The 24858-nt window shown below is 46.7% G+C and overlaps 1 protein-coding gene across 2 annotated transcripts in view; it reads left to right on the top strand.

Moving 5' to 3' along the window:
• ASNS (asparagine synthetase (glutamine-hydrolyzing)) overlaps positions 1 to 24858 on the top strand; it is a 238436-nt gene that overhangs the window by 129395 nt on the left and 84183 nt on the right. For both annotated transcript variants that reach the window (XM_030200859.1, XM_030200868.1), the window contains exons 3-5: positions 1318 to 1555; positions 17513 to 17698; positions 22012 to 22113. In XM_030200859.1, the coding sequence (XP_030056719.1) occupies positions 1318 to 1555; positions 17513 to 17698; positions 22012 to 22113 (526 nt within the window). The remainder of the gene's footprint in view (positions 1 to 1317; positions 1556 to 17512; positions 17699 to 22011; positions 22114 to 24858) is intronic.

Genomic DNA, 24858 nt, shown 5'->3' with positions numbered 1-24858 from the left:
ACGTGGAGCGGACAAAGTCCTTTAGACAGTCCGCCCAGTTGTTTGTTTCTTTTGATCCCAACAGGAGGGGAGTCGCCATCCGAAAACGCACAGTCTCCAGTTGGCTAGCAGATTGCATTTCCTTCACTTACGCCTAAGCTGGGCTGACTCTGAAGGGCCATGTCACGGCTCACAATGTTAGAGCCATGGCGGCGTCAGTGGCTCACTTAAAGTCAGCCTTCATTGAGGAGATTTGCAAGGCTTCAACGTGGTCATCAGTCCACACATTCACATCTCACTACTGCCTTCATCAGGACACCCGATGCGACAGTTGGTTTTGGCAGTCGGTGCTGCAGAATCTGTTCGGGGTTTAGAATCCAACTCCACCCCCCCTAGATCCATTTTTGTTCTGTTCCAGGCTGCACTCTGTTAGTTGTTTATGGTTTCAGGTCAATCTAAGTTATATCCTCTCCGTTGCGAGGCCCAATTGACCAATGTTCATTGTTTTGAGTGAGCCTGGTTGCTAGGGATACCCCACATGTGAGAACAAGCAGCCTTGTCCTCTGAGAAAGCGAAGATATATACCTGTAGCAGGTATTCTCCGAGGACAGCAGGCTGATTGTTCTCACAAACCCGCCCACCTCCCCTTTGGAGTTGATTTGTTTCTTTTTATGCTTTTGATTTAACTGAGGAACGCATTCGCACGATGGGCGGGAAATTGGTCCGCGCATGCGCGGTGCGTGCTGCACGCGCACCAGAAGATTCTGGCAAAACTTTTTTTATATTTTGCTTGCAAAATGCCAATTCCTGGGCCGATGCAGACGTCGACCCACATGTGAGAACAATCAGCCTGTTGTCCTCGGAGAATACCTGCTACTGGTATGTATCTTCGCTTTACTGCATGCTGTCACTTGTGAAGTTAGCATGGGTACACTTACTACCTCCTCAATACACTTTGTGCAGTAAAGAACTTTTCTGTATGGTAACTGATTGGAATATGCAAAACACGCCTGAAACAGCAGATAGCCTTTGCCCTTACCTTGCTTTAATTTCTGCATTTAAAATTTGTTAATCATAAAACATTAGTGCACTTCAGTGAACATGCCCCTAACGCTGGATGATAATCATCCATTTTTCATATGTCTAACCTTAGATACAGGGAGGGAAATTTTTTAAACCTATTTTGAAAATCATTAATCTAGTCCTTACTGTCTTATAGCATTACTTTCAGTCATCGGGTTAAAATTACATGCTGGAAGGTTTTTGTTTTTTTTAAGTGAAAATAATTCAATAATGTTTGCCACTTGTGTAGTTTAATGTATTATTTCTTTCCCTTAGTTGCAGAAACATTTTGGATTTGAGTACCAGACTTTGGTAGATGGTGAAGTGATCCTTCATCTTTACAACAAAGGAGAAATAGAACAAACAGCTTCTATGCTGGATGGTGTCTTTGCATTCATCCTGTTAGACACATTAAATAGGAAGGTGCTTCTGGCAAGAGATATGTATGGTGTCCGCCCCATGTTTAAAGTTCTCACAGATGATGGATTCTTGGCAGTCTGCTCAGAAGCAAAAGGTAAAGAATTTGTTTGCACCTTTTGGCCCTTGATAAATGATCACCTCTGTTCAGGCTAGAGATGGGAGAACATGTTCATTGGCTTGTTCCGCTTTATTTTTTTGCTCTTTTTAGTTTATATCTGCTCTTGATTTGCTCCCCTGTTCTTTCTCTTTTGTACAGCAGGGGCAAGACTTGGGTTGACCAGGGGCATAGCTTTTATTGAGCAAGCCCTGCAAAATGCCTAGGGCCATCCAATGGTAGGAAGCACTTGCTGTCCCTCCCCCCCCCCCCCCCCCCCCCACCCACCGCAGGTCTTGGCATCTCACCTCCCCTACAGGTCTCAGCATTTCTCCTCCTCTCCCCACAGGTCTGATATATCCCTGGTAAAGGCAGCAAGTTAGACTGCTTCCAGCTGGCACCGCTAGGGCCTTTCTGCTGCCACATCCCGCCTCTGATGTCACTTCCTATGGGCGGGATGCAGCAGAGGAAAGATCCTGGCAGCACTGCCTGGAGGCAGTCAGCCTACCTTGCTGCCTCCTCCTGCTGCTTGCCATGAGTTTCAAGGGCTGTGGGGGGGAGGGGGTTAGACAGATGCCTGGACCTATGGGGGGGGGGGCAATATTGGACCTGTGGTAGAGGGGAGAGGGAAGGAGAAATGCTGGAACCTGCAGGGGAAGGGAGAGAGGAGGGATAGAGAGATGCTGGGACCTGTGGGGGGAGGGGCAATATCGGACCTGCGATAAAGGGGAGAGAGAAGGAAAAATGCTAGGACCTGCAAGGGAAGGGAGAGAGGAGGGGTTAGAGAGATGCCAGACAACAAAGGTTTGGGGGCAGAGGAAGAGAGGGATATCAGGACTCACAGAAGGGTGGGAGAGAAGGATAGATACCAGGACACACACAGTTTGAGTAACGAGCTAGTTAGTGCAAATAAAGGGACGCTGACAATCCATTATTGGTGTTAATTGGCAAAAATGTGGATTTATGCTCACATCTTGCTAAGCACTATTCTATAAAGATGTGTGCATAAATCTTTTAATGTGCAGCTGAAAAGGGGTGTGGCCATGGGAGGAGCATGGGCGAGTCAGGGGCATTCACTAAATGTGCGCAATATTATAGAATTTTGGGGATCCGCGTCTAATTTACGTACAAAGATTTACACCAGGTTTCATTTGGTGTAAATCCTCACACCCAAAGTTGGACAGATCCAGGCACTATGCACTATTCTATAAACACCGCCTACCTAAAGTGCCATGTATAGAATAATGCTCATTTTTTTTCGGCACCCAAATTTGGGTGCCATTTACTGAATCTCTAGTCCTCGTGGAGTTTTTTTTCTGATTTGTGATGGTGTAGCATAAGCTCCAGTACAAATAAATGGAGCAGTGTATCTGAGGTCATTTTTCTCCACAACTTCTTTAAAAAGTCTTTTCTTGTGGTTCGGTAAGCCTCCCTCAACATTTTCTGATATGTAAGAAACAGTTTTGGAGATTTTCGTAGGCCTTAGGCACCCCATGTCCTCTTCTTACTCACCCCCCCCAAAAAAACAAGATTAAAATTAAAAATGTCTTAGCTGGCAGAGATCCCCCAAGCCTGAGTCTACTAAAGTGCGGCAGTCAGCTGCAGCATGTTGACTCACTGATGCCAGCATCATGAGCTTGCTCAGTTCTTGCACTTGAATTGAGTATGTGTGAGAACTGAGCATGCTTGGGGTGCCAGCATTCACAGCTCAGACTATTCCCTCTGACTGCCGCGCTTTACCAGACTTGGGGTGACTTCATATTTCTTCAGCTGATGTGGCTTGAGAATCTTTGCCAGCAAAATGAGTGCTGCGCCAGAGGCCAAAATGGATGGGCTCAGGTCAGCCCAGGCCCACCTGTAGCAATGCCCCTGAATTATATATAAGAAAGGGTGAAAATGTACAGGATAAAAAGTATAAACAGGGCTAAATTTTGTAGTTGAAACTGGTTGCTGATTGGCTCTTTATACATTTCTGTATGTATAAATAGTGCTTTCCATTTAGTAAAGTCAAACCTCACAGGTTATAGTTTTAGAGCACCCTCCTCTACTTTTAATAATAGCAAACAGTACTGTACAACAAGAAGATCACCAGGATTTTTCTACTAAAGTAGACACATTTCTAGGTACTACTTTCTCAAAGATTGCAAAATCATCATTGGGGCTTGAAAATTATGTAAATTGTTTAATGACGATGAAAGTTTGAATATTTAATGAAATTAATTCCAGTAGCATACCATGCACTGTCCACTAGATGACAGTATATAGAAATAAATGGGTGGAATGTTGTTATTGTTTTAATGAAAAGTTAGATCTTTATATAAGGAAGATAAGCATCAGTAACCCCTCAGGATTGATTAGTTAAAACTATCCAGTTAGTAAGCCATGAAATATGTATGTGTGCTTCATGTCTTCATGAGCACACATGAGTCAACCACACCATTGCTGTCTGATTTTACATGCCAGTCGTACTTGGTCTCTAAGTCAGTGATCTACGTTAGTAACGAGTAGCATCTCCTGTAGTTATGTTCAAGTTCTAAATTTTATTATTCTGTGCTTTAATACAGAGCAGTTTTCAAAGGAAGTTTTACGCAGATACAATGGCTGAGTGCATGTAGCTTCCGTACCACATGTGCTTAGTCAAATTAAGAAGAGGCATTCCTGTGGGCATGTTTAAGCTGGAGAGAGTAAAATAGCAAGCGTATATGTGGGGCCGGCTCAAGGAACTGTGTTCTCTCTCTCTCCCCCTCCTTCAAGTCTACCTTTAAATGCAGTTGTCTCCTTTCAAGCACCAGCAACGTTTCACCTAACATTACCCGCACCAGCTCTGTCGTCTTCCTTTTGCCACACCCTGCCCCACTTTGATGTAACTTCCTGTTTCTGCAGGGGCACGGCAGAGGGAAGACACCAGAGCTGGTGCGGGTATCATTAGGTGAAATTCTGCTGGTGCTCGAGAGGAGACAACCTCATTTAAAGGTAGACTGGGGGAGAGGTGTCCTCAGAGAGAGGGTGGTTCCCAGACCCAGGGATGGAGGTTTTGACCACTGCAGTGGAGCAAGTGAGGCAAGCTTTTGGCTCCCTGAGCCAGTACTTCACCTGGTCCATGCCTTGAGCTGGCCCTGTGTATGGGTGATTTCCAAAAATATGCACTCTACGTAAGTACATAAGTATTGCCATATTGGGTCAGATCAGAGGTCCATCAAGCCCAGCACCCTATTTCCAACAGTGGTCAATCCAGGCCACAAATACCTGGCAAGATCCCAAAAAAGTTCAAAACCTTTTATGCTGCTTATCCCAGAAATAAGCAGTGGATTTTCTCCAAGTCCATTTTAATAATGGTCTATGGACTTTTCCTTTAGGAAGCCGTCCAAACCTTTTTGAAACCCCGCTAAGCTAATAGCCTTTACCACATTCTCTGGCAACGAATTCCAGAGTTTAATTACACGTTGCTTGAAGAAATATTTTCTCCGATTCATTTTAAATTTATTACTTTGTAGCTTCATTGAATGCCCCCTAGTCATAGTATTTTTGGAAAGAGTAAACAGACACTGCTCGTCTACCCTTCCCACTCCACTCATTATTTTATAGACCTCTATCATATCTCCCCTCAGTTGTCTTTTCTCCAAGCTGAAGAGCCCTAGCCGCTTTAGCCTTTCCTCATAAGGAAGTCATCCCATCCCCTTTATCATTTTCGTCACCCTTCTCTCTACCTTTTCTAATTCCACTATATCTTTTTTGAGATGCGGTGACCAGAATTGAGCACAATATTCGAGGTGTGGTTGCACCATGGAGCGATACAAAGGCATTATAATATCTTCATTTTTGTTTTCTTGCTTTCCTAATAATACCTAACATTCTATTTGCTTTCTTAGCCGCTACAGCACACTGTTCAGAAGGTTTCAATGTATCATCAATGACGACACCTAGATCCCTTTCCCGGTTGGTGACTCCTATCGTGGAACCTTGTATGACGTAGCTATAATTTGGGTTCCTCTTTTCCACATGCATCACTTTGCACTTGCTCACATTAAACGTCATCTGCCATTTAGACGCCCAGTCTCCCTACTACTACTACTACTATTTAGCATCTCCCTCTCTGTTTTATCTCCATTCAATCACCAACTTAAACAGCAGATGTAATGTACATAGATGCTTTTACCACATTCTTTTCATCTGCTCTTTTTCAAGAAAACAAGTTGTTTCCTTTTGAGGAGTGGTGCAGTGTGCACAGACTACAATAGCCCTGTATACTACAGGTTCTCCGAGGACAAGCAGGCTGCTTGTTCTCACGACTGGGTGACGTCCGCGGCAGCCCCCACCAACCGGAAGAAGCTTCGCGGGCGGTCCGCACGCAGGGCACGCCCACCGCGCATGCGCGGCCGTCTTCCCGCCCGTGCGCGACCGTTCCCGCCAGTCTTGTTTTTTCCGCGCTGGAGAGAGTTGTGCGTCGCCGCTCTCTCTTGTCAGCCCCGGAAAACCGTCGCGTTTTCGCGAATTTCTAATTTTTTTGTTGTTTGTTTCTGGTTCCCGCGCGTTCCGGACCCTTTTTCTTTTTCTTGTTTAAAAAAAAAAAAAGTGAACGCGCTTGTTTTTCCCTCGTTTTCTAGCGGGGGCGTCGCGTTGCGGCCTTGTGGCCGCGCGGTCGATTTATTTTTCGAGGTGTGATTTACCGCCACCATCGACGACTTTAATTTCGCTGACGCGATTTTTCCGTCGATGTCCTCGAAGGTCCCGAGTGGATTTAAGAAGTGTGGTCGGTGCGGCCGGCCTATCTCGCAGACCGACACCCACGCTTGGTGCCTCCAGTGCCTCGGGCCGGAGCACAATATCAAGTCGTGCTCTTTGTGTCTTGGTCTCCGGAAACGGACTCAGGTTGCGAGGCAAGTTCTACGGGACCGTCTTTTTGGAACTTGCGCTGGCCCCTCGACGTCGACCTCGATGGCATCGGTATCGACGGCTGGTTCTTCAGTACCGGTATCGATGTCCGCGAAATCGGCACCGATGGCATCGACCCCAGGAGCACAGGTCCCGTCGGCCCGCCGGTCCTCCGGTGAGGGTAGGGGTGAGAGGCCGCGTGGGCAATCGGCCCCGGTCACTCCCTCTGCCCATGGCCCTCGGGACTGAACCCTGTCTGACCCGGTTCCTCGAGACCGAGGGGGATCGACCTCCTCCTCCTCCATTCCACCTGGCGCCGATGACGGGCACCGCAAAAAATCAAAGAAGCACCGTCATCGGTCGCCTTCGATGCATCCGGCTATCGGTGCCGGCGAGGACTCGACGCCGAAGCGTCAGCGTCGAGAGGAGAGGTCCCCTTCGGTAGTGGAGGTACCGACGCGTCAGGGTCCCAGCACTTCGGTGCAGTCTCCTGGACCCGAGCAGCTTCCGGCACCGACACCTCTACCGGCCCCCCCGTCTTTCCCGACAGTGGGCCTGGACGAGTGCCTCCGAGCCATCCTTCCGGGGATCCTGGAAGGGCTGATGCGCCAGGCTGTGCCGGCGCCGGGGGTGCTTGCGCCCTCGGCGCCGTTGACTGTGGCGCTGGCGAGCTCTAGCCCGGTGCCGAGGCCTTCGACACCGCCGCCGCTTGCGGCGCCGGTCTCGACCGCCACGCAGGTGGAGTCCCCGTCAACGTCGATGGAGGGAGCTTTGTCCCCGCCGGCGCGGGAGTCCACCGCTCGACGACACCGAGGCCTCGGTGCCTCGACGTCGAGCCGGGCCCGGTTAAGGACTCAGCTACATGAGCTTATGTCCGATACCGAGGAAGAGGCCTCGTGGGGGGGAAGAGGAGGACCCCAGATATTTCTCCTCAGAGGAGTCTGCGGGCCTTCCCTCTGACCCCACGCCTTCACCAGAGAGGAAGCTCTCGCCTCCTGAGAGCCTCTCCTTTGCCTCCTTTGTAAGGGACATGTCCATTTGCATTCCCTTCCCCGTGGTCTCTGTGGATGAGCCGAGGGCTGAGATGCTCGAGGTTCTCGACTATCCATCACCACCTAGAGAGTCCTCCAAGGTGCCGTTGCACAATGTCCTCAAAGAGACACTGCTTCGGAACTGGATGAGACCATTATCTAATCCCACCATTCCCAAGAAAGCAGAGTCCCAATACAGAATCCACTCGGACCCAGAGTTAATGCGGCCCCAATTGCCCCATGACTCGGCGGTCGTGGACTCTGCTCTCAAGAGGGCACGGAGTTCGAGGGATACCGCCTCGGCGCCCCCGAGGCGGGAGTCTCGCATTCTGGACTCGTTTGGGAGGAAGGCCTACCAATCTTCCATGCTCGTGACCCGCATCCAATCTTACCAACTCTACACGAGCATCCACATGCGGAACACTGTGAAGCAACTGGCGGACCTGGTTGATAAGCTCCCGCCGGAGCAGTCCAGGCCTTATCATGAGGTGGTCAGGCAGCTGAAGGCGTGCAGAAAGTTCCTGTCCAGGGGTATCTATGACACCTGTGACGTGGCATCTTGTGCTGCGGCCCAAGGTATAGTGATGCGCAGGCTCTCATGGCTGCGTGCCTCTGACCTGGACAACCGCACCCAGCAGAGACTGGCCGACGTCCCTTGCCGGGGGGATAATATTTTTGGCGAGAAGGTTGAGCAGCTGGTGGACCAACTGCATCAGCGGGAAACCGCCCTCGACAAGCTCTCCCACCGGGCGCCTTCAGCATCCACCTCAGCAGGTGGACGTTTTTCCCGGGCCCGGCAGGCTGCGCCCTATGCTTTTGCCAAGTGTAGGTACACCCAGCCGGCCCGAAGGCCTCGACAGGCACAGGGACAGCCCCAGCGCGCTCGTTCTCGTCAACAGCGTGCGCCTAAGCAGCCCCCTGCGCCTCCACAGCAAAAGCCAGGGACGGGCTTTTGACTGGATCCACGGGAACATAGCCGCCCTCAAAGTGTCCGTGCCGGACGATCTGCCGGTCAGAGGGAGGTTAAAATTTTTTCACCAAAGGTGGCCTCTCATAACCTCCGACCAGTGGGTTCTCCAAATAGTGCGGTGCGGATACGCCCTAAATTTGGCCTCCCTTCCACCAAATTGTCCTCCGGGAGCTCAATCCTTCAGCTCCCATCACAAGCAGGTACTTGCAGAGGAACTCTCCGCCCTTCTCAGCGCCAATGCGGTCGAGCCCATACCACCCGGGCAGGAAGGGCAGGGATTCTATTCCAGGTACTTCCTTGTGGAAAAGAAAACAGGGGGGATGCGCCCCATCCTAGACCTGAGAGGCCTGAACAAATTCCTGGTCAAAGAAAAGTTCAGGATGCTTTCCTTGGGCACCCTTCTGCCAATGATTCAGAAAGACGATTGGCTATGTTCCCTGGATTTAAAGGACGCATACACTCACATCTCGATACTGCCAGCTCACAGACAGTATCTCAGATTCCGCCTGGGCGCACGGCACTTTCAGTATTGTGTGCTGCCTTTTGGGCTCGCCTCTGCCCCACGGGTGTTTACAAAGTGCCTCGTGGTGGTGGCGGCGTATCTACGCAAGCTGGGAGTGCACGTGTTCCCATATCTCGACGATTGGCTGGTCAAGAACACCTCGGAGGCAGGAGCCCTCCGGTCCATGAGGTGCACTATTCAACTCCTGGAGCTGCTGGGGTTTGTGATAAATTACCCAAAGTCCCATCTCCAGCCAACCCAGTCTCTGGAATTCATAGGAGCTCTGCTGAATACCCAGACGGCTCGGGCCTTCCTTCCCGAAGCGAGGGCCAACAACCTCCTGTCCCTGGCTTTGCGGACCAGAGCGTCTCAGCAGGTCACAGCTCGGCAGATGTTGAGACTTCTGGGTCATATGGCCTCCACAGTCCATGTGACTCCCATGGCTCGTCTTCACATGAGATCTGCTCAATGGACCCTAGCTTCCCAGTGGTTCCAAGCCACCGGGAATCTAGAGGATGTCATCCGCCTCTCCACCAGTTGCCGCACTTCACTGCTCTGGTGGACCATTCGGACCAATTTGACCCTGGGACGTCCATTCCAAATTCCACAGCCCACGAAAGTGCTGACGACGGATGCATCTCGTCTGGGGTGGGGTGCTCATGTCGATGGGCTCCACACCCAGGGTCTGTGGTCCCTCCAGGAAAAGGATCTGCAGATCAACCTCCTGGAGCTCCGAGCGATCTGGAACGCACTGAAGGCTTTCAGAGATCGGCTGTCCTGCCAAATTATCCAAATTCGGACAGACAATCAGGTTGCAATGTATTACACCAACAAGCAGGGGGACACCGGATCTCGCCCCTTGTGTCAGGAAGCCGTCGGGATGTGGCGTTGGGCATGCCAGTTCGGCATGCTCCTCCAAGCCACATACCTGGCAGGTGTAAACAACAGTCTGGCCGACAGGCTGAGCAGAGTCATGCAACCGCACGAGTGGTCGCTTCATTCCAGAGTGGTACGCAAGATCTTCCGAGAGTGGGGCACCCCCTCGGTGGACCTTTTCGCCTCTCAGACCAACCACAAGCTGCCTCTGTTCTGTTCCAGACTTCAGGCAAACGGCAGGCTAGCGTCGGACGCCTTTCTCCTTCATTGGGGGACCGGCCTCCTGTATGCTTATCCTCCCATACCTTTGGTGGGGAAGACCTTACTGAAGCTCAAGCAAGACCACGGCTCCATGATTCTGATAGCGCCCTTTTGGCCCCGTCAGATCTGGTTCCCTCTTCTTCTGGAGTTGTCTTCCGAAGAACCGTGGAGATTGGAGTGTTTTCCGACTCTCATTTTGCAGAACGACGGAGCGTTGCTGCACCCCAACCTTCAGTCCCTGGCTCTCACGGCCTGGATGTTGAGGGCGTAGACTTCACTGCGTTGGGTCTGTCTGAGGGTGTCTCCCGTGTCTTGCTTGCCTCTAGGAAGGATTCCACTAAAAAGAGTTACTTTTTCAAGTGGAGGAGGTTTGTCGTTTGGTGTGAGAGCAAGGCCCTAGAACCTCGTTTTTCCCCTGCACAGAACCTGCTTGAATACCTTCTGCACTTATCAGAGTCTGGCCTCAAGACCAACTCAGTAAGGAATCACCTTAGTGCGATTAGTGCTTACCATTATCGTGTGGAAGGTAAAGCCATCTCTGGAGAGCCTTTAGTCGTTCGATTCATGAGAGGCTTGCTTCTGTCAAAGCCCCCTTTCAAGCCTCCTGCAGTGTCATGGGATCTCAACGTCGTCCTCACCCAGCTGATGAAACCTCCTTTTGAGCCACTGAATACCTGCCATCTGAAGTACTTGACCTGGAAGGTCATTTTCTTGGTGGCAGTTACTTCAGCTCGTAGGGTCAGTGAGCTTTAAGCCCTGGTAGCTCATGCTCCATATACCAAATTTCATCACAACAGAGTAGTGCTCCGCACCCACCCAAAATTCTTGCCGAAGGTGGTGTCGGAGTTCCATCTTAACCAGTCAATTGTCTTGCCAACATTCTTTCCCAGGCCGCATACCCGCCCTGCTGAACGTCAGTTGCACACCTTGGACTGCAAGAGAGCATTGGCCTTCTACTTGGAGCGGACACAGCCCCACAGACAGTCCGCCCAATTGTTTATTTCTTTCGACCCTAACAGGCTAGGGGTCGCTGTCGGGAAATGCACCATCTCCAATTGGCTAGCAGATTGCATTTCCTTCACTTATGCCCAGGCTGGGCTGACTCTTGAGGGTCATGTCACGGCTCATAGTGTCAAAGCCATGGCAGCGTCGGTGGCCCACTTGAAGTCAGCCACTATTGAAGAGATTTGCAAGGCTGCGACGTGGTCATCTGTCCACACATTCACATCACATTACTGCCTCCAGCAGGATACCCAACGCGACAGTCGGTTCGGGCAGTCGGTGCTGCAGAATCTGTTTGGGGTGTAAATCCAACTCCACCCTCCAGGACCCGCATTTATTCTGGTCAGGCTGCACTCTCAGTTAGTTGTTCTTCGTAGGTCAATTTTCTATTGTATCCTCGCCGTTGCGAGGTTCAATTGACCTGGGTTCTTGTTTTGAGTGAGCCTGAGAGCTAGGGATACCCCAGTCGTGAGAACAAGCAGCCTGCTTGTCCTCGGAGAAAGTGAATGATACATACCTGTAGCAGGTGTTCTCCGAGGACAGCAGGCTGATTGTTCTCACCTACCCTCCCTCCTCCCCTTTGGAGTTGTGTTTTCATCATTTTTGCTTGTCATTCAACTGGCGGGAACGGTCGCGCATGCGCGGTGGGCGTGCCCTGCGTGCGGACCGCCCGCGAAGCTTCTTCCGGTTGGTGGGGGCTGCTGCGGACGTCACCCAGTCGTGAGAACAATCAGCCTGCTGTCCTCGGAGAACACCTGCTACAGGTATGTATCATTCACTTTATCAAGGCAGGATTTAGGCATAGCTAAACTACATAGCTGCCTAGGGCTCAAAAGCTTAAAAACATAGAAAAATGAAGGCAGATAAAGACTCTATGGCCTATCCAGTCTGCTCATCCATGCCATATACACTCCCTTAGAGATATTATGTACTTGTTCCAAGCTTTGTGGAATTCAGATACAATGTTTGTTCCCACCACCTCCACCGGGAGGCTGTTTCACAAATTCACCATCCTTTTTTTGAAGAACTACTTCCTCAGGTTACTCATGAGTCTATGCCTCCTCATTCCAGAGCTTCCTTTCAGTTGAAAGAGATTTGCCTCCTGTATATTTATGGCATGTAGGTATTTAAATGTCTCTATCATATTTCCGTTCTCCCACCTTTCTTCCAAAGTATACATATTGAGATCTTTATGTTTGTCCCCATAAGCTTTATGACAAAGACCTCTGAACATTTTGGTAACCTCCCTCTGGACTGTTTATATCTTTTAGAAGTTGTGGTCTCCAGAATTGTACATATTCCTGCTGGAATTCTGAGCGACTGTGGCACACACAATTAATGCAGAATTCTATATTTTTGCGCAGAATTTGTGCTCTGACTGGCCTCAGCCTGTGGTAAAGGCTTGCTTGCTTGGCTCCCCCCCCCCCCCCCGAGCCCTGGTCCTGCCACTGCCTGCCCGTCCTAGAGCCTTGGTCCCTCTGCTGCGCTGTGCCCTGAGCCTTGTTGCTGCCATCCCCCACCCCTGCGAGCCTACCTTTGTAGCCCTGGGAACAGTGAACTAAGAGCCAGGGAAGTTGAGCAAGTCATTTTCACCCTCCATTGCTTTTGGTACAAAAGTGGACTGCTCCAAAGAATGAGATTTACAGGTGATGCGTTTGAGGTATAAGGTTTATGTGAACAAAGCATCACAAATGAAAGAAGCAAAAGATAATGCTATTTAGCTTTTTTTTTTAGTGTTTCTGAAAGGATATAGTAGAGTGGAGACAGTATTAGGACACACTTTAAAGGAATTTTGCCCAGATTACTTCCTGTCACGTCTCTGGTCGTGACCACCCTCAGACTTACCTTATTTCTGGGGGTCAGCATCTATGCTGGCTTCTGTCTGTTTCTGTGTTAGTCTTGTCTCTGTCTCTGTGTGCTGATTGCTTCACTAGACCTCACCTGTTTGGGCTATGCCTCTCTGAGGAGCCAGCATCTAAGATGGCTCCCGCTTGTTTTGTGCCAGCTTCCAAGGTGGCTCCTGCCTGTTCTTCCTATGTGTTCCAAGCCTCTCCTTGGTGTGAGTGTGTTCCCTGCTCCTGTCCTGCAATAGGTGACATTATCAGTAAGAGCCTTCATAAGGAAGTGCTGTGCTTGCATTCAGGGCCTTTGCATAGTAAGTAAGCGTGTTATGCCATAAGGTCGTGAGGTTAGTGAGAGCACTGTTGTGCTGCTGCTTAGCCTTTCTCTGGGGCTCTTGCTTGCCCATCTGCTATTTGTGTCTGTGGACTGCCAGGCCTTCTGTGTGGGCACTGCCCTTCTGCTTTGTGTCTGGGGACTACTAGTCCTTCCGTGTGGGTTTTTGCCCTTCTGTTTTGTGTCTGTGGACTGCATTTGGAGTCTGAAGCTTCAGCCATTTTCTCTGTCTCTGTTTGGAGCTGCTGAAGCTTCAGCCCAGACTCTGTTTGCTCCTGGTTTATTCTATTATCCGCTGCCTGCCCTAAGACTCTGTTAGCTCCTGGTTTATTCCTCTGCCTGCTGCCTGCCCAAAGACTCTGTTTGCTCCTGGTTTATTCTATTGTCCGCTGGCTGCCCAAAGACTCTGCTAGTTCCTGGTTACTTCTTCTGTCTGCTCTGCCTAGCTTGCTTGTGTATCCCGAGTCCTGTTTCTGCCTAGCTTGCTTGTATTTCCTGAGTCCTGCTTCTGCCTAGCTAGTGTGTATATCCTGTGTATATCCTGAATCCTGTCTCTGCCTAGCTAGTGTGTATATACTGAGTGTATATCCTGATTCCTGTCTCTGCCTAGCCTTTGTGTACCTCTGGTCCCCTTGGTCTGTCTTGTGTTTCTGGCTTAGTGGCTGCATGCAGCTTTCAGTTCGAGTCTAGTATTTAGCCTTGTCTCCCTCGTGTATCCCGGACCCAGGGTGGGTCCTCTGGATCTTCAGTTCCTGCCTTATCCTACAAGTCCTGCCGGCCACCCGCACTCCAGAGCTCAACTCCGGAGGAACGGTGGTCAAGCGCAGGTGAAGTTGTTCCTGTTCTGCCTGTTCTAGTTGCCTTCCTCAGTACTACTCCAGTCCAGAGTTCAGTCCTGCTCTTCTGTGTATCCGCTCCTCGGCAGTGGCCCAAGGGCTCATGTATTCCAGTTCTGCCTCGAGATCCCGACACTTCCATTCACTTGGTGTGTTCACAGGTGCATTTGTACCAGTGGACTTCTACACTCTAGCCCAAATTTTCAAAGGGAAACTCTATATGAAACTGTCCCCACCAGAAACAAAGCAAAATGCACATACTCATGCACTCTCACTCTTCCAGACACACATGCGCGTGTACACACACACGTAAGTACATAAGTATTGGGAAAGACCAAAGGTCCATCAAGCCCAGCATCCTGTTTCCAACAGTGGCCAATCCAGGTCACAACTACCTGGCAAGATCCTAAAAAAGTACAAAACATTTTATACTGCTTATCCCAGAAATAGTGGATTTTCCCCAAGTCCATTTAATAATGGTCTATGGACTTTTCCTTTAGGAAGCTGTCCAAACCTTTTTTTAAACTCCACTAAGCTAGCCACCTTTACCACATTCTCTGGCAACAAATTCCAGAGTTTAATTACATGCTGAGTGAAGAAAAATTTTCTCCGTTTCGTTTTAAATTTACTACATTGTAGCATCATCGCATGCCCCCCCTAGTCCTAGTATTTTTGGAAAGCGTAAACAGACACTTCACATCTACCTGTTCAACTCCACAAATTATTTTATAGACCTCTATCATATCTCCCCTCATCCGACTTTTCTCCAAGCTGAAGAGCCCTGGCCGCTTTATCCCATCCCCTTTACCATTTTCGTTGCCCTTCTCTGCACCTTTTTAAATTCCACGACATCTTTTTTGAGATGCGGTGACCGGAATTGAACACAATATTCGAGGTGCGGTCACACTATGGAGCGATACAAAGGCATTATAGCATCCTCATTTTTTGTTTTCCATTCCTTTCCTAATAATACCTAACATTCTACTCTCTTTTTCTTCAGACATACGTGCATGTATGCACATTCTCATTCTTCAGATATATACTGTACACACTCTCGTATGCAAATGCATGCATTCTGTAACTTTTCAGACAGCCACTCTCGCTTCTGATGCTATGAGGCTGTTCATGTGCTCATCAGTCGGTACTTCCTCTCCCAAACACCTCAGTCTATTCTTGCTTTTTCTGCCAGCATTTTCGGCAGCCTGCAGCAGACCCCTCACACTTTTCCTCATTTCTTTTACAGTCCAACATCCTATCCCCAAGGACACTCACTGCTTCCACTGGTTGTCTGCAAGGCCATGTTCACTGTCTATGTGCTAGAAAGGGGGGTGGGGGGGACAGTCGGAAAGCTTTAGAGGACTAAACTCAGAAAAATATTCAGACACTTTAGCCATCCTACTGCCTTCCAAATAGTTAATAATAAATCTGGATATCCTGAAAAACTTAAGTCAGTTGGGAATCCTTGCTTCCTGAATCCTGTGCATAAATATTTGGGCCTTAGGCACGTGCCTTGTTTGCCTGTACTTTAATCTGGCCTTGCACCCTTGCTATGTGCTGATCCATTTAATATGGGCCCCAGCACTGCCCAAACCATGAGAGGAAAAAGTCCTGATTGCAGAGCCAAACCCCAGTTCCCCTACTGACAGCTCCCACTTCAATCACAAGTCCCTGAAGATAATCCTCCTATCAAAACACCCCACACAAATCACCCGAGCACATTACCTGACACTCCTCCCACCCCTGGACCTCCCCTGGCACCTACATGGATATCTCTGGTGGTCTAGCATCCATGACAGGAGTGATCCCCCTCTGCTCCCATCTTGTTGCTGCCTGGGTAGTCTTGTGGTACTACCACTAAGGGTCAATCTGCCAAATAAAGACAAGTGCTCCTTATTGAAGAGAGTGATCCCTATTGGGTGTACCATGAGAAGAGGTCAAAGCTGCCATTTTGAACCCAGCTGGGATTGGAGGGGGATGGCTCCTGCCAAGGCCACTAAACCACCAGGGATACCTGTAGAGCTGGGGTTTTGTGGGTGTGGGGGGTGGGGGTGTTCCAGGGTGTTTGAGGAAGATCTGGTAATGTACGTGGGATAGAATATGTGATCGGGGACAGCTGCCATTGGGAGGATGTGGCTTTCATCTGGGGAGTTTGTGATCGGGGAGGGGGGTCTTCAGAGGGTTTTAGAGGATGTGTTTGTTTTTTTGGCAGAGGCCGAAGAGCTGCTGCTGGTAGTATGGCTGCAGTTATTGCCAACTTTTGAGGTGGTGGTAAGTGCACTCGAACTACTGGCAGCCTTGATAATGTGCAGTATTATACTGCATTTTAACGCTCTTGCTATCCATGCCCATTCTCTGCCCATACCCTGTCCAGTCCCACCCTACAACTGCATCTACACATTTGTATTGCATACACATGTAAAATTCTGTTTCAGAAAGCCAGTATTTACACATACAAACCCAGCATCCTGTTTCCAACAATGGACAATGCAGGTCACAAGTACCTGGCAAGATCCCAAAACAGTACAAAACATTTTATACTGCTTATTCTAGAAATAAGCAGTGGGTTTTCCCCAAGTCCATTTTAATAACGCTCTATGGACTTTTCTTTTAGGTAGCCATCCAAACCTTTTTTAAACCCCGCTAAGCTAACCGCTTTTACTACATTCTCTGGCAACGAATTCCAGAGTTTAATTGCACGTTGAATGAAGAAATATTTTCTCCAATTCATTTTAAATTTACTACTTTCTAGCTTCATTGCATGCCCCCTAGTCCTGGTATTTTTGGAAATAGTAAACAAGCTATTCACGTCTACCCGTTCCACTCCACTCATTATTTTGTAGACCTCTATCATATCTCCCCTCATCCGTCTTTTCTCCAAGCTGAAAAGCCCTAGCTGCTTTAGCCTTTCCTCATAGGGAAGTTGTCCCATCCCCATTATCATTTTCATTGCCCTTCTCTGTACCTTTTCTAATTCCACTATATCTTTTTTGAGATGTGGTGACCAGAATTGAACAAAATATTCGAGATGCAGTTGCACTATGGAGTGATACAAAGGCATTATAACGTCCTTATTTTTGTTTTACATTCCTTTCCTAATAATGCCTAACATTCTATTTGCTTTCTTAGTGGCCACCGCACACTGAGCAGAGGGTTTCAACATATCATCAACGCCGCCGCCTAGATTCCTTTCCCGGTCGGTGACTCCTAATGTGGAACCTTTCATTACATAACTATAATTCAGGTTCCTCTTTCCCACATGCATCACTTTGCATTTGCTCACATTAAACGTCATCTGCCATTTAGATGCCCAGTCTCCCAGCCTTTACTAATTAAGGGGGAAAAGCTCAACTGTTTAATTTCTAGAATTATTGTAGTATAGTCCAAGGGTATTGAAATGTCAAGACTCATAAGCTTATTCTCTCATCTTTACAGGTCTTGTCAATCTAAAGCATTCCACATCTTTAAGTCCCAAGGTGGAGCCTTTTCCTCCAGGACATTATGAGTTGTTTGATTTAAAGCCAAATGGCAAAGTTGCATCGATGGAGCTCGTAAAATACCACAGTTTCAAAGATGAACCAATGCATGCATCCTATGATTCCCTGGAAATATTACCTTCAGGTAAGACAGAGAACAGCTACTTGATTTTAAATTGTTTCCGATATTTTGTTCCCACTGCAGTATTAATCTAAGTACACAGGCTGTGTGTTCAAAATACAAGAGATTCTTTCTGAAATAATGGAGTGGAGGAGTAGCCTAGTGGTTAGTGCAGTGGGTTGCAGACCTGGGGAACTGGGTTCAATTTCCGCTGTTGCCTAACGGACAGCAGTGGGTTGAGACCTTGGGGAACCGGGTTCAATTCCCTCTGCAGCTCCGTGTGACCCTGGGCAAATAACTTAGCCCTTCATTGCCCCAAGTACAATATCTGCTTAGATTGTGAGCCCATTAGGGACGGTACTTGTACCTGTATAGAAAACTGTACTTGTTAACCACTGAATGCCAATATGAAGGCCTCAACAGTTTATGAAATGTGGTAATTAATACTATTACTACTACTAATGTCCTTTCTGGTCAATTCTGTACCGCATTTCAGTTTATATTGGGTGCATTTATCTGGATTTCCCCTTCTGAGTTTCTAGATGTTGGAATTATTTGGGACTTGTCCCATTATGCTGTGTTGCCTTAAAATTTAAGACTAAAATATAGAACTGTCATGATTCTGGTCCTTATTTTCCTGTATTATCTATGGTAAGCCGCATCATTTATGGTCTGTATGCTATATGTCTGGACTTACACAGAACAACTACTCAAGCAGCTCTATGGCTGTTAGGCACAAGCACTTGACTACTACTACTACTATTACTTATCATTTCTATGATAACTCTATGGAGTTCCCTTGACTTAGAGAAGTTGTAGACTTGGGATTCTCATGGCATAAGTCCTTCCCTTCTATTCCAAGTGACTAAAGACCCCTTTTATTAAGCCGTCTAGGCGCCTTTGCGCGCTCAACGCAAACCAAAATGGACTTACCGCCCAACTACCGTGTAGCTGTTGTGGTAATTTCATTTTTGGCACGTGTCCGCAACATAATTTTTATTTTTGGATGCACGTAGCGGACATGCGCCAAGTGGCATCTGACATGCGTAGGTCCTTACTGCCCAAATTCTTTACTGCTAGGTCTATGGCTGGCAGTAAGGTCAGAGACCCAAAATGGACATTCGGCAATTTTGATTTTGCCGCACGTCCATTTTTGTGGAAAAAAGAAAGAGGCCTTTTTTACAGGCGCGCTGAAAAATGATTCTGCACGTGCCCAAAACCCATGCCTCCACTACTGCAAGCCACTTTTCAGCGTGCCTTTGTAAAATGACCCCTAAAATTACTACCTACATTGCACTTTACCATCTCCGCTAGTAGAGAATTTGTAGTGAGCTTTATATGGGAAACCAGACAGCCTTCTTGGTAGTGTATAGAGTTCTTAAACTTCACCAGCTATATTTATTTTAATCTGAGATTTCATTGTAAAATCTTGAGAGTGGTTTGGTCCATTGTCTCTGCTATATTCAGCTGTGATTAGAAAAGTCACAAGTAAAACAAGAAACCTTAATAGGTTGCCTACACTGTTTCAAAAGATTGTGCAATATAATGCCATATGAAAAAAAATCAGGATTTACTGTCATTTCAGCTAAAAAAAAAAGAAAAAAAATGACAGTAGACTATATGGAAAATGTTTTAAATGAACGCACATCCCTAGTGATCTTAACCTGGTTTAAGCCAGGCAATGATAAAGACATATATAAAATGGCCATCTGGTAGTGAAAGCCATTTTCAGTGGCATAGACATGATAATTCCATAAGGAGCAGGCACCATCAAACAGTTGCTTGTTCATTATCTAATGATATCTGTTTCTGAAAGGATCTTTCTCAACTTCATTATACCTTTCACTGTGTAATAATGAAATGTATGAAACAATAGAAGATTCAGGAATTCTAGAAGACATTGATTAATACCCTATTTAATGAGTTCCTCTAACAATTGACAGAATTTTATATTTTAGATGAAAATACATATTTGATGGAACAGAAAATAATTATTTCTGCATAGATCAGACTGGTAATTTTTGAAAAGGAACTGTAGATTTAGATTCAGATAACTAGTACTCAGTGTAACTCTGTAAATGATACTGACTTTAGTTATTTCATTTAATTTATTTCCACTTATGTGTCAACTTTATAGATTAAAAATTTAATCGAGTGGCTTATGCTGTCATAAATAAAGCAAAATAACAATAATCTTATTCAGGTTTTACAGTAAAACACAAAATTCCACCGCTCCTGAACGTTCTTCCGCCCCCCTCACCCCTAGAGACATTGTCTGATATTCCCTTTATTACATTGCACTTCCCTAAACAGGTCTTGTAATAAATTAATTTACAGGGAAGTCAATAATGAAAACCATTTTCATTGGTAAAATGCTGTTTTACATGTGAAAATGATGTTCTTGGTGATTTGCTGACCTTGTTTGCAATGAAAGTATGCACATAAAGGGCAGTTCTATAACTGCTCACGCGTATTTGTGCACCACTTGTACATAAATGTGTAGAATGCCAGCACTTTTGCAGATAAGTGCTATTCTGGAAGGATGTGTGTAAGTGGCATAGCATGTAAATGCATGGGTGTGTTCACATGAGTAGAACATAGGAGGGCAGTGGGCGATGCTGCCACTTACGAGCACCACTTACAGAATACTGTAAGTTACATTCGCCATTGCTGTATTTAGGCACCTGTAGTTACGTTAGGTTAACCCCGATAGTGGATTCGTACAGACCAGTAAGGAGTGCATTGTCATTCCTTTTCTCTATGCGATGTCTCCTAAAGGAGCGTTTTGTTTTTTTAGACATGAGAACTGAATGTTATAATACATTTTGGGTTTCATCACGGTCTTTTTAAAGACCTCTAGACAACCTTCTTGGTAGCTGTTTAGTATTATTGCTTGAACTGATTATTGAAAGACTCCTGAGGCAGGCACTGGCCAAAACATGGTGCCATGTAGAGTCTTTTTTGAAAGAAACGTGTTTTGTACAGTTTAAGGACTGTCTTGTGTGCAAATAAAGCATTGTTTCGTTGCAAGTCCCATTGTTTGCTGAGTCTTCTTCCATGTCCCACTCCTTCGTCTCCTGCTGATTTTATTTTTGTAACATCTTGATCCCAGTCTCTGGTTCTGCTACCCTCTTTCTATGCTATGAGCAAACCCAGGGCCTCTTGTCCATTTGCTATTTCTTTTCTTTCCGCCTGTCTTCTTCTCTTCCTGCCCTATATCCATCTTTGGCACTAATCTTTCACATTCAGCTTTCTTCCATTTTTCTGCCTCCTCCTTAAATCTATCTAGTTTTCCAACTCTTCCCACTCCCATCCATGTACAGCATCTCTTCCCTCTCTCTACCCTTCCATCTATGTGCAGCATTTCCCCCTCTCTCTACCCTTTCTCTCCATCAATGTGCAGCATTTCCACCTAGTTCCATCATCTTTCCCTCTCTCTCCCCTGCAACTCTCACTTCTTCCTGCAGTCCAGCATTGCTCACGCTCTTCCTCCCTCCCTCCCTCCCTCCCTCCCTCCCTCCCTCCCTCAATGAGTCTAGCATCTCTTCCTCCTCCCTATGCATCTAGCATCTCTCCCGACCTACCTCCCACCCCTCCCGCTCCTCCCGCAGTCATCCAGCCACTAGCATGTCTTTGTTGGCAGTGATTAAGTCAGGCTGTTTCTGGCTAGCCCTGGCGACTATTCCTCTGCCTCATCCCGCCCACGCAGCAACAGGAAGTTCTGATAGAAGGATGATCTCTGGGGATGGCCTAACTTAATTGCTGCCAGCGAAGAAATGCAAGTGGTTGCATGACCTTGTGGGGATGGAGAGTGAGGTAGGGAGAGATGCCGGACCTGTGAGAGTGGGGGGTGGGGGGAGAAGCATAGAGACAGAGGCTCAGCATTAGAAGCATGATTTGCCAGTAGCAAAAAAAAAAAAAAAAAAAGCCAACATGAGGGTGGAAGTCATCTCAAAGATCCCTGTGGGCCATCATTATCCTGTGGGCCTTGCATTGAAGAACATTGGAATAGGCTCTCACTGTGGAGCATCAAGGTGTCCACTTATAAAGTTACCCCATACTGTTCTATAGATGTTATTAGAGAGGGGATAGGTTGGGAAGGCAAGTGTATGTGTATTTTTAAATGAAAGTGTACACACACTTTTGCCTTGAAAAAGTACTTTAGCAAATTTGTGCAGCTACTTTTTTGTGGCAATAATAAAAATATGTGTGTCCTTTTTCTTAAATTTTCACAACAAACCCCTGGGTTGCCTAATCAGGGGTAGTTTGACCAGAGTTCTTCTGATCACAGGCTGTCTAAGTATTGCTTCCTAAATCTTCAAATCCTCTTTCTTTAGGTTTTGACCTGGAAACAGTGAAAAGTAACATTCGACTTCTGTTCGAAAATGCTGTTAGAAAACGTTTAATGGCTCACCGAAGAATTGGTTGTCTGTTATCAGGTAACCTTTTCATTTTTCCTTATGACATTGAAACAATGCATAATTTATTCAAAGTGGGCAGGCTACTAATTACAGCAGCCTTTTTCAGTGGTTTCCCTTGTCTTCTGTGACAGACTGTAAGAAATCTGTGGTAACTGTACTACTCTACACATCTTTAGTGGGCCACTTTTTATTTTTTTAATAAAAGAGTAGTCTTGTCCCCATCAGTTAAAAATAAGTTCTCATTTTCCTAGAGTAAAAAGTCTTGTAGGCAGAATTTACTTTTGATCATCCCCAGTATAAAAGATTGTGGTATGCAAAGTACAAAGCCCAGTTGGCATTTAGTAATAGAGATCAGTAAATTGCAGTCACAAATAATCGAGAAAGGGTTATTGCAAGAGAACCCTAGAGTCCAGTAGGTCTCTTGTAGAAATGTTATGCTCCAGCTAAGATACATTTAGGAGTCTGTTTAGTAGACTATAGTAATTGTGGCTGGTTCCTCTGCATGAGGATTAACCAACATCCTTCCATAAAATCTGGCTGATATCACTGGGGGAGCTGCAGCAAGTCACCTGTGGAATGGCTGGCATGGATGCCCAAACCCTGCCAGTTGAGGGAACCCACTCCCCGAGCCCCAAGCTCCATGCTGCCTGAGGAAGTCGGCGGCATGCTTCAGTCATTGATGCTGGCACTCTTGTGCATGATCAGCTCATGTTGAACTGAGCATGTGCAGGATTGCTGATGTCAGCAGCTGAAGCATGCCTCCAACTTCCTTAGGCAGCATGGAGCTCAAGGCTTGGGCAATGGACAGCTTCAGCTAGCGGGACTTGGGTATCCCTGCCAGCAAACTTAGGACTCCACTGCTCTATGTATTATGTTAATATATCAAAAATACTAAATGAGAAATCAAACTGGTAATAAGTCAGTGCTAAAAATTAACACCAGCTTGTGCCTAAAGCTACTAATCTTTCACAGTTTCCATAGAGATATACCAAAATATTTAACAAAAGAAACCTCAAAGCTTCCCAGTGAGGAAATTACATAAGAACATAAGAGTAGCTATACTGGGTCAGACCAATGGTCCATCTAGCCCAGTATCCTGTTTTCCAAACAGCGGCCAAGCTAGGTCACAAGTACCTAGCAGAAACCCAAATCGTGGCAACACTCCATACTACAAATCCCAGAGCAAGCAGTTGCTTCCCATGTCTGTCTCAATAGCAGACTATGGACTTTTCCTCCAGGAATTTGTCCAAACCTTTTTTAAACTCAGATACGCTAACCGCTGTTACCACTTCCTCCATCAAGGAGTTCCAGAGCTTAACTATTCGATGAGTGAAAAAATATTTCCTCCTATTTGTTTTAAAAGTACTTCTATGTAACTTCCTTGAGTGTCTCCTAGTCTTTGTACTTTTGGAATGAGTAAAAAATCAATTTACTTCTACTTGTTCTACACCACTTAGGATTTTGTAGACCTCAATCATATCTCCCCTCATCCATCTGTTTTCCAAGCTGAGGAGCCCTAACCTCTTTAGCCTTTCCTCATATGAGAGGAGTTCCATCCCCTTTATCATTTTGGTTGCTCTTCTTTGAACCTTTTCTAATTCTGCTATATCTTTTTGAGATACGGCGACCTGAACTGAACGCAGTACTCAAGGTGCGGACGCACGATGTAACGATACAAAGGCATTATAGTATTTTTGGTCTTATTCACAAACATTTTCCTAATAATTCCTAGTATTCTTTTTTGGCTGCCGCTGCACACCGAGCAGAAAACTTCAGCATATTGTCTACAACAACAACTAGATCTTTTTCTTGAGCGCTGAGCTCCAAGGTGGACGCTAGCATCAGGTAACTATGATTCGGATTATTCTTTCCAATGTGCATCACCTTGCATTTGTCCACATTAAATTTCATCTGCCATTTGGATGCCCAGTCTTCCAATTTCCTAAGGTCTTCCTGCAATATTCAGTCCGCCCGTGTTTTTACAACCTTGAATGGTTTTGTATCATCTGCAAATTTGATCACCTCACTCATCGTTCCGATTGCCATATCATTTATAAATATGTTAAATAATCTGTGGCACTCCACTGTTCATCCTCCTCCATTGAGAGAAATGACCATTTAACTCTACCCTCTGTTTTCTGTCCAGTAACCAATTCCTAATCCACACCAGAACCTTGTCTCCTATCCCATAACTTTTTAATTTTCTCAGGAGTCTCTCATGAAGAACTTTATCAAAAGCTTTCTGAATAAGAGTACCACCACCTGGTACACCTCAACAGCAAATGGAACAGAATAATATCATTGGTTTCTTAGGGTTCCTTAGGGTCTCCGTGCGCTCAACGCGTGCCAAAATGGAGTCACCACCCGACTACTGCGTGTGTTCGATACGCGCATCTGAAAAATAATGTTTGTTTTCGGGCATGCATAACAGACACGCGCCTAGCGGCATTTGGTGCGTGTAGGTCATTACCGCCCAGTTACCACATGAGTCTTTACCGCTAGGTCAATGGCTGGCAGTAAGGTCTCAGACCCAAAATGGATGCGCAGGAAATTTTTCATTTTGCCACACGTCCATTTTTGGCAAAAAAAAAAAGGCCTTTTCTACAGGCGCTCTAAAAATTGGATCGGCGCGCGGCCAAAACCCACGCCTACACTACCACAAGGCATTTTTCAGTGCGCCTTTGTAAAAGGATCCCTTAATGAATTAAAGGGGGAAAAAGAACCAATACAAAAAACTCCTACTGGAGAAAAACCATTGGTTCC

This window comes from Microcaecilia unicolor, chromosome 1 (genome assembly GCF_901765095.1).
Source record: "Microcaecilia unicolor chromosome 1, aMicUni1.1, whole genome shotgun sequence".
In the NCBI taxonomy this organism is placed as follows: domain Eukaryota; kingdom Metazoa; phylum Chordata; class Amphibia; order Gymnophiona; family Siphonopidae; genus Microcaecilia; species Microcaecilia unicolor.
The sequence above is the reverse complement of the archived record's forward strand: the minus strand, read 5'-3'. Positions and strand labels throughout refer to the sequence as shown.